Consider the following 9477-nt stretch of genomic DNA (forward strand, 5'->3'; position numbering starts at 1 on the left):
TTTTTGGACTGTGGCATCTGGGGACTGAGCGCTTTAAAATGACACCCTGGAAGTGCCGCCGCTCCACCAGGATCACCCGAAACTGCCACCCCTATGTATTGGGATTATGTGAGACTGTGGCTCCTATGGAGGTGCCGGGTTGTCTAGAGGGGCAGGAAAATAGTGGGATTGTCCAGGGTCTTATCAAGATGAGCTGACTGTATAAAAAGGAGTGTGTTTTCAATAAAATCAGTTCCTGTTAAACCTGAATGCTAGACTCTAGTTATTTGGGTTTGCTCCAGCTAAAAATCACTTTTCCTGGGCTACATAGCAGCCTGTTCCAGGCAGAGGAAGGACACTGACAGAGCTACCTAGTTTGGTAGCTGGAGTCTGCCACAGGGTGGGACCCCGAGTACTGGTGCTGTTGGGCATCAGGGGTGGCTACAGGCTGTGGTCACTTGCCAGCTACATAGCTGCAATCGGCAGGGAGGAAGCAGGACCCGTTTGGCGGAGCTACCCAGTCGGGGTATCCGTCACATACACACATCTCCTCCCTTCCCTCCACCTCCAGTCATTTGACTGAAAGTTTAGGAAGAGAAAGGAAAAGCTAAGGTGCAGAGGTGACTGAAGTTACAAAAAAAAATTCAAATCTGTCTGAAAAATGACAGAGAGGGCCGTGGACTCGTATTGTAGAAGAAATCAGGTAAGCATAAATTTCCTTTTCTTCTACAAGATACGACGAGTCCACGGATTTCATCCTTACTTGTGGGATACAATACCAAAGCTACAGGATACGGATGAAACGGGAGGGACAAGACAGACCTAAACGGGAAGGCTCCACTGCTTGAATAACTTTTCCTCCCAAAAACAGCCTCAGAAGAAGCAAAAGTATCAAATTTGTAAAAAGTATGAAGAGACTACCAAGTTGCAGCCTTGCAAATCCGAACAGAAGCATCATTTTTAAAATCCCATGTGGAAGCCACAGCCCTAGTAGAATGAGCCGTAATTTTGTCAGGAGGCTGCTGTCCAGCAGTCTCATGCCAGGCGGATACTACTCAGCCAAAATGAGGTAGCCGTAGCTCTGACCCCTACGCTTTCCAGAATGCAAGTTAAACTTCAAGGCACGGACAACGTCCAGGTTATGCAACAGACGCTCCTTAGAAGGATAGGACACAAGGAAGGAACAACAATTTCCTGATTAATATTCATATATTAACTTTTAGAAGTGTACTGCGCCTTTAAGAAATAAGTGCACAATTTCCTAAAACGTTAAACACTACATATAAATATTCAATTGGCCCAAAAATTATTGCACCCTATATGTAAAAGGTGAAATTACCCTCAGACATTTTAACCAAAAAAAAAAAAAATACCCTGCACCTAGCCTACCTGCCCCCCAAGGTACTGCAAAATTCCACAACAACGATCCCAGTGAACAGAACACAAGTTTAGGCCCCACCAGAGCTAATGCCAGTCAGAGTAAACTGCGCGTCTGAGCGTGCAAAATAGGCCCCGCCCATCATGGACTTCATCCTAACAGTCCAGAATAACCGCATGGGAAGCGGTGTGGAAAAATAAGCCATGTGGTCCCCTTATAATCATGTAATAAGGACTTGCAGCCCTACTGACTTTTGTTAAGTATAAAATATCAAGCTGCCTCTCCCAGTGTCAAAGCCATATGTCTAAGCATTATGAACAAACATTGGAATTTCAGTAACACCCTCAGTGCACAGGTCTACGGCTTACCCCTTCCTTTGCAGGGAAAAAAAAAAAAAAAAGTCAGCCAGCTCTGATATACCAAGTCTCCTCAGAATAAAAGACTGAGCATACCTCAATGCTGCTTGTAGCATGACACCGTTCTCCACACTGAATATTTCTCTTGCACTACCCTTCAGCAGCTCTGTGGGAACCAACACGGATCTTAGTTAAATCTGCTAAGATCAACCTCAGGGCAGAAATCTTCATTCCATATCTCCCTGAGGAAAATAGTACATACCGGTACTGTTTAAAATAAAAAACTTCAATTGAAGAATCTAAAACTAATACCTCACTTTACCTCTTCCTAGTACCAACACAGGCAAAGAGAATGACTGGGGGTGGAGGGAAGGGAGGAGCTATATATACACACACAGCTCTGCTGCTCTTTGCCACTTCCTGTTAGGAGGTTAATATCCCACAAGGATGAAATCTGTGGACTTTTATCTTGTAGAAGAAATAAGCATGCTTGCTTTACATTCTCCCAGGGATGTTTGGGTTAATACTTTTATGCAATTTAAAGCTTTTGCTTACCCCCAAGCTAAAAAGCTTGGCATGTGATTTGCCATTCCAAGACTGGTGCTTAATCTCACCTGGACTTCAGAATTGCTTGTACCCACTGCAAGATAATTCCCTTCCTTAATCCAAGACACTGATGATATATAGTCTTCAGAGTGCTCCATCTGCATCAAGAGTACTATTTCTCCTGATATGTAGTTCCATAGATAAACAGAATCACTCAGCGCAACAGCAAGAATGTTCTGAGAGCTCCAGTCTATCAAGTTGAGATCTGGGGAAGACACATTTAATTAATAGAAATAGAATGTTTGTCACGCCAAACACCTGTGTTTATTTAGCTTAGCCTTACAGTAATCATTCCTGATTTCTGGAGCATCTAGTATTCTGTCAGGCATGGAGGGAATGTATCTGCCAACTTTCTTACTGGAACCAGGAGTAGATTTGAGTTGACTGTAGAGAACTTTCAAGTTATTCTGATATCCTGCAAAACAGAAGTTTTAATAAAGGTGCAGGGACCATATATCCAGAATACAATCTACCCCCTCCTACATTACAAACCTTCAGGTGCATTTTGGAGTTTTCCACCAAGCCTTAAAATTTTTGCTTCTTCTACATCAAAGCCATTCAGGTTCATAGCCCAGGCTTTCTGTTGCTCCTGTAAATACATGAACTTCTGTAAAACATACCCATTTGTTATCAGTCAAGTGTTTTCTATAGAAGTATACAATACCTTTTTGGTAGGAGAGTCCTCTGTTGGCTCATTCTCTTTGCTAAGGAGGAAGCTTGCCACATCCATCTGCATTGAATTGCGGCTTGGAATAAAACGATCACCACCAGCTTTTGAGGGTGTACCCTGCACTTTATGCCCCGTTTTGCCTATATTTTTTTTTAAAAAAAGTTAAATTTAATTTTAAATACTATAATATGGAAATTATAAAAATGTTTCCTTTGTTTTATTTACATAACCATCTTAACATGATGAGACACCATCCAAATGGATTTGATTACATAACTGGACCTGTTCCATGTTAAACCCATTACATAAGCAGGGACATAATTGTCAAAAATGACAGGTGAAAGATTGCAGCAAACATAACTTACTAAAAGCACTTCAATGTCCCATATGCTGTGCATGCCCCTCACACCAAGCAGTAATGTCACTGCAGCAACAGCTTAAAGGGACAGTAAAGTCAAACTTAAATTGACTGGATAGAACATGACATTTTAACAACTTACTTCTATAACCAGTTTCTTAGCTCTCTAGGTTCACTCTGCAACAAATGATACCAAAAGAACAAAGCAAATGGGAAAGTATTTTAAAACTCTGAATCATGAATGTTTCATTTAGAAATTACTGCCCTTAAAAAAAAAAAACACAAAAAAACACCACTAAATGCAGTAGAATTGCATAACTAACAAGTGCACAATAAAAAGGACAATGCAACACTTTTCTGAATTTCAAATAAGCAGTAGATTATATTTCTGGCAATTTAATTTCTCCCATTTCACGGCCCCCTGTATCATGTGACAGACATACCAATACGTATACCCTCTGAGCTTGTTCCTCAGAAAGTGTATATGCAGTTTTAATACTTTCCAACGTCATTAAGGATTTTGACTTGCGTGTCCCTTTAATTTGGACCATGAGTGACAACTGACTAGGCAGGTATGCCATTTGGTGCACAGGCCATGCACAAACGTAAATGCAAACAAGTAGCATAACATCCTAAATAAGCTAGGCCCCTGCATTTCCATTTTAAATCTCGTTAGGTCCAATTCAATTTTGTTCTGACCTAAACCTAACCACAATGACAACTGCACACAAACCTGGCGTCTTGGACGGAGTTTTGCTTGGGCCATAGGATCGGTTTGACGCCTTCATGGGTGAAATGATGCTGCTGTTTGCAGATGTGTTTCCAGACGTACTGCCACCCTCCTTTGCTTTCCTCTGCCATCGTGCAAGGGGAGCATTTGTGATCGGAGCGTCAAGTTTTATGATACTATTCAGGTCAGTCTCAAACACAAACTGCGACATGATTACCTGTAAGAAAAACGCAGTATGAATGCACATATGATCATGCCACAGTAGTAGTGGCTGATTGTGTTCTCTCATAGCTAACGCTACACTATTAGGTGTTGCCAAAATGCTCTTTAGCTAGAGGGTGTACATGTCCCAATCATGGATTTGATTAGAAAGGGACAGTATATACATTGTAATTACCAGACATTGGATGTGTTGCTATAGAACACGGCCAGGTTTAACATCTTTTTTTCAAAAGCCAAACTCCATCTGTCTTATTTGGAGTAGAAAGTCTGGGCTTTAGTCTGACTACAACGCTAGTCAGTGTAAAGCAATTGTTTGCGGTTCTAATAAATCCAATAAAGGACAGAAATATAGCAGAAGGGTGTATGTCAAGCCCTGTGAATTAGAAATCTCAATTTTTTACATTTAAAAAAATACAAATTAGATAAAAATATATTGCTTAATTGCGCATGTATGTATATTCTCTCTATCTCAAGGTGTTTACTGTCCCTTTAAAAGGGAAAGGTAAAAAATTATATAGCATGGTTGCAATTAAATGTAAAATAGAAGCATTTTTGCAATATACTTTCATTAGCAAAAATGTTTCTAGTAAAAGTAAGCACTGTTTCTGCAGCATACCCACATATCCTGTTAAAGCCTGTGCACCAGTATTTAAACATGCTCGCCCAGAGCTGGCGGTGGTGTGCATTGCTTCTGTAGACAGTGAGTCAGCAGTGGCTTTTGTGACAATCTGAGCAGGCCTGGTGTTTGAATAACTTACTAGAAGCAGGTTTTGCTAATGAAATAAAGTTGCAAAATGCTTCTATTTCACATAGAAATTTCTTTTTTGTCCTTTCTATCCCTTTAATTTCCTTGTGGGCAACATTGCATGTTTAAAAAACAGCTACAGCAGACTGCAGCATGACGGTTAGAGACAAAACCACTGTAAAATAAAACAGTTCTCAATCATCATTTATATTTTTTTCTTTTGGCATAATTTTAGCATATAACACATTGTAACAGACTGCTGCAATATAGTACCCAAGATGTGCACCCGCCTAAAGCCATCTAGATATCCTTTTAAAAAGGATACCAAGAGAACAAAATCTATTCAATAAGTTAGTTATTGCATCCCCTGTCTGAATCAAGCTTAAAGGGCCAGTAAACCCACCAAATAGTGCAGAATTATATAACATTAGGTTAGCACCAGCTTTTTAAGTCAAAGTCAGTATTTTACAGACCACCGCTCCTGGCTCTACTGAGCGGGTTTTGAGTTTCTCTAAGCGCATCAGGCACGCTGTCTAGTCACAGCCCGCCCGTGCCAATAAAATGAAGGTAGCTCGCTCCGCTACCAGACCAGGAGGGAGCTAAATGCATTTTAATGGCACGATCGGGCCTGCTGTGACTAGACATGCCTGATACGCTTAGAAAACCCCCAGACCTGCTCAGAAGAGCCAGGACCGGTGGTCTGTAAGATACATTTTTGTAGAAAAATATCTGACATACTTTGATTTAGAAAGCTGGCACTAACCTACGTGCAGAAATGTGTAACATTTGGTGGGTTTACTGGCCCTTTAAAGGGACAGTAGACACCAATTGTTATAACTGCATGCAATAGACACTACTGTAAAGAATATGCACAGATACTAATCTAAAAATGCAGTATAAAACCTTAGAAGCTTCCAGTTTAGCTATGATTAAAAGGTTACTGGAACACCCACTGCAAAAGGGAAATAGACACCACCCCCCACCTGCATATGAAAAGACCCTTTACACAAAAAGGAGTAAATATACTTCTAAAACTTTGGGGCTTGGTTAGGAGTCTGAAAATCAGATCATTGTTCTTTAAAAATAAGCAAACCTATACATAAACCCCCCCCCCCCCCAACTATATAGGCTATTTAAAAATGATCTACAAAACATTTATGCAAAGAAAAATCTAGTGTATAATGTACCTTTAAAATTTAAAGGGACAGTCCACTGCAATTTTGTTTAAAGCTATATAATCCATTACCCACGCCCCAGTTTTGCACAGACATGGTTGTATTAATACACTTTACCTCTGATTACCTTGTATCTAATCCTCTTGACACACCCTGATTACATGGCTAATTTTCTATTGACTTGCATTTTAGCCAATTAGTGCAGTGTCAGCCACAAGCATGAGCACAATGCTATCTATAAGACTCACATGAACTAGCAGTCTTCTGTTGTGAAAAGGAAATAAAAAATAAAGCATGTGATAAGGCTGTCTGCAGTGGTTTAAAAACAGGCAGAACATTTGGAGGTTTAAATGTTATAAAGTATATTAATCCAACAGTGTTGGTTGTGCAAAGCTGGGGAATGGATAGTAAAGGTGTTGTCTAGATTTAAGAAAAGAAATGTTGGTGTTGACTGTCACTAATTTCTCTTTCAAAATGTCACCCATCAGAATGGCCAGTTCAGAACTTCAGCCATTAATTACATTTATAACTCCCTTGATGTAGGGTCAGGAGCCACCTATATAAAAATAAAAGCTGCATCAGTGACATTAACACCCCTTATTTCAGCTTCACCACAAATAACTGCTGCACACAACGCCCCCCTCAGTAGTTACAGACTCCTCACGTTACACATTGATCGCCTATTGCTGTTAGATTGAGGGATTGTTTATGCTACTTGAACAAACAATGCATCCTCTCAAATACCACGGTGGTTGGAGGAAACCATAACTGCTGAGATGGATTGTACGAGACGTTGCGGTTTTATTGCAATCAGTTCGTTACATTGAATATAAAGTACACCACACGATAATACCGGACACTAATACATGAGACCTGGCCGCAGGGAGCTACCCTTTATTGTGACTACTAACAACTCGCTTGTGTAAGGTGAGTACGAGGTAAATAACCAGGCGCATTGTGCCCATTCACTAATAACCCCTGTGTGTGTGAATAAGGGAACTATACCGGGCACAGAGCGCGAGTAATTTGTTCCCCATAACCAGAAGCTCCCACTTACCACACAACCAACCGGCTCAGCAGTTTCTGCCTATTCTCATGGAATGCTGGGAAATTAGAGCAACGGTCAAGCTGCCTAACGCTTTACATGCGTTTGTTTTAAATACCGCTGCAAGTTCTGATTGGGAGTCAGCTACACAGTAACCCTGACAATGAGAAGCAGCTGGGCGAGAAATCTACTCGCTGATTGGCTGAAGCTCTCAGGTTAGTAGGCGGGACGTTATTCGTTTTTCGCCATTTTGCTTTCTGGCAACCTGTGTTTGTGGGTTTGTGTAGATGGCTGGCATTTTATTTGCTAGAAGCAGCTATAACCAAGTGACCATGTGTATACGTCTGTTTACTTAGAGCATTTCATTCTACAGCTGCGATTGGGATGTGCACATGCAAAGAGCATGAGTCATTTTAATAGTAGGCTGAGCATAATGGATCTGCGATCTTTTTCTAGAAATTCAGTGGCTGATTTATACAGCCGTATATATATATATATAGACTTAATAAAATAGAAGCTGAAAGCATTTTTCACAAAAAAATAAATGCCAAAACAAGGGGTCACAATCTAAAGTTAGAGGGTATTAAATTCAGGAGAAATTTGAGGAAGCATTTTTTTACAGAAAGGGTGGTGGGTTCATGGAATAAACTTCCATTTGAGGTGGTAAACACAAAAACTGTAAAGGAATTTAAAAATGGCGTAGGCTTACCATAATTTTTAAAGGTGAAACTGGGACCACCTGGTGCGGCGCCAGTGGGGGTGTGGTCAGGGGCGTGGTCAAGGGACATGGCAATTACCGGTCCCTTTAAAGTAGTAGCTTTTATGTGCGTAATGTTTTGTGGATACTCTACCCTTCTTCAGTCAAACACCAAGTGAATCACGCAGTTTAAATAGACCATAACACCACCCCCTAGTGAAAAAGGCACAATTACATTGTTGTGGCAACCCATACACAACATTAGCAAATAAATCATTCATCTAAATCTCAGATTCTAAATAATGCCAAACATCAGGCATAATTACCAAGTTCATAAAATAGTGACAAGCATATACATCACACAATTTAATTTCTGCAGTGTAATATGTGTTTTATGTGTCTAATTAAGGAACAGAACCGGATACTGATAAGGCATTAATACAACATTGAATGTAATAAGTAAAAAAGAAACACATACCTCCTAAAGCTGTTTAAGAGGCTACTCTATAACATAATGCAGGAAGATTACAGCCAAAATGCTATTCTGCATAAGGTAAAGCAAGATCCACGCCAAAAATCCTACCTGTCTGCACTTCCTGGTCATACCCATATGATTCCCCTAAACGTGTATCACCGGTGATGTCATCAGGGGTCAGGGGGTGTTAAATTCTTAGAAAAATCAACCAAGTAGTACTACAAAATTAAAAAAACGCTATGCTGCTCACTCAGCCTGTATTACTAAATGTAAACTTTGAAGGACACGAACATTAAGCTAAGCAGGGCTGTATGTAACAAAGTACCAGCATCCAACTATGCTGGAGAGCCGCAGCCACAGACTCACAGTCCGGTCATTTTGAATAATGTGTTCGGGTTTCAGGCGGTCTGAAACCCGGACACATGATTTGAAACCCAGAGTTGGCAACCCTACTGGGACAGAATGAACAACCGGGTGGGACACTGGGACAGCGCCTCCAAACAGGGACAATCCCAGTAAAAGTGGGACTTCTGGTAAGCCTATGCATAAGGCTATCCTAAGGAAAAAGTAACATGTAATATGGGTAGACTTGATGGGCCTTTTTGGTTCTTATCTACCGTCAAATTCTATGTTTCTCTCTCTCTCTCTCTCTCTCTCTATATATATATATATATATATATATATATATGTGTGTGTGTGTGTATATAGATGTGTGTTATATATATATATATATATATATATATATATACAGGACGCAATAAGCAATATTGCTGGAGCGCACTAACATTAGAGCGCACCTTGATCTTACAAGTCCATGACAAATCACATTTACCAGAGAAAGGTTAGCACAACCGACATGGCTCTAGCATTGCCTATACTTTCAATGGATATTGTGACTGCGCTAAATAGCGCTCATATTTCTTTTACAAGTTGAAAGTTATAGGTTGCACTTGAGCGCTAGCAGAAAATGTGCTAGAATATTTAGCGTGACTTGAGACCTGAAATAAAGTGTAAGGGTTAAAAAAAAATCACAAAACAAAT

General features: G+C 40.3%; 1 protein-coding gene across 1 annotated transcript in view; it reads right to left on the reverse strand.

Moving 5' to 3' along the window:
• Positions 1-7398, reverse strand: part of CDC20 (cell division cycle 20) — a 33542-nt gene extending 26144 nt beyond the window's left edge. Inside the window, 6 exon segments of the mRNA XM_053693607.1 lie at positions 2328-2524; positions 2603-2734; positions 2812-2908; positions 2984-3129; positions 4081-4294; positions 7277-7398. Of these exon segments, the coding sequence (XP_053549582.1) occupies positions 2328-2524; positions 2603-2734; positions 2812-2908; positions 2984-3129; positions 4081-4288 (780 nt within the window). The 5' untranslated portion in view covers positions 4289-4294; positions 7277-7398.
• Positions 7399-9477: the final 2079 nt, after the last annotated feature.

This window comes from Bombina bombina, chromosome 10 (assembly GCF_027579735.1).
Source record: "Bombina bombina isolate aBomBom1 chromosome 10, aBomBom1.pri, whole genome shotgun sequence".
NCBI lineage: Eukaryota > Metazoa > Chordata > Amphibia > Anura > Bombinatoridae > Bombina > Bombina bombina.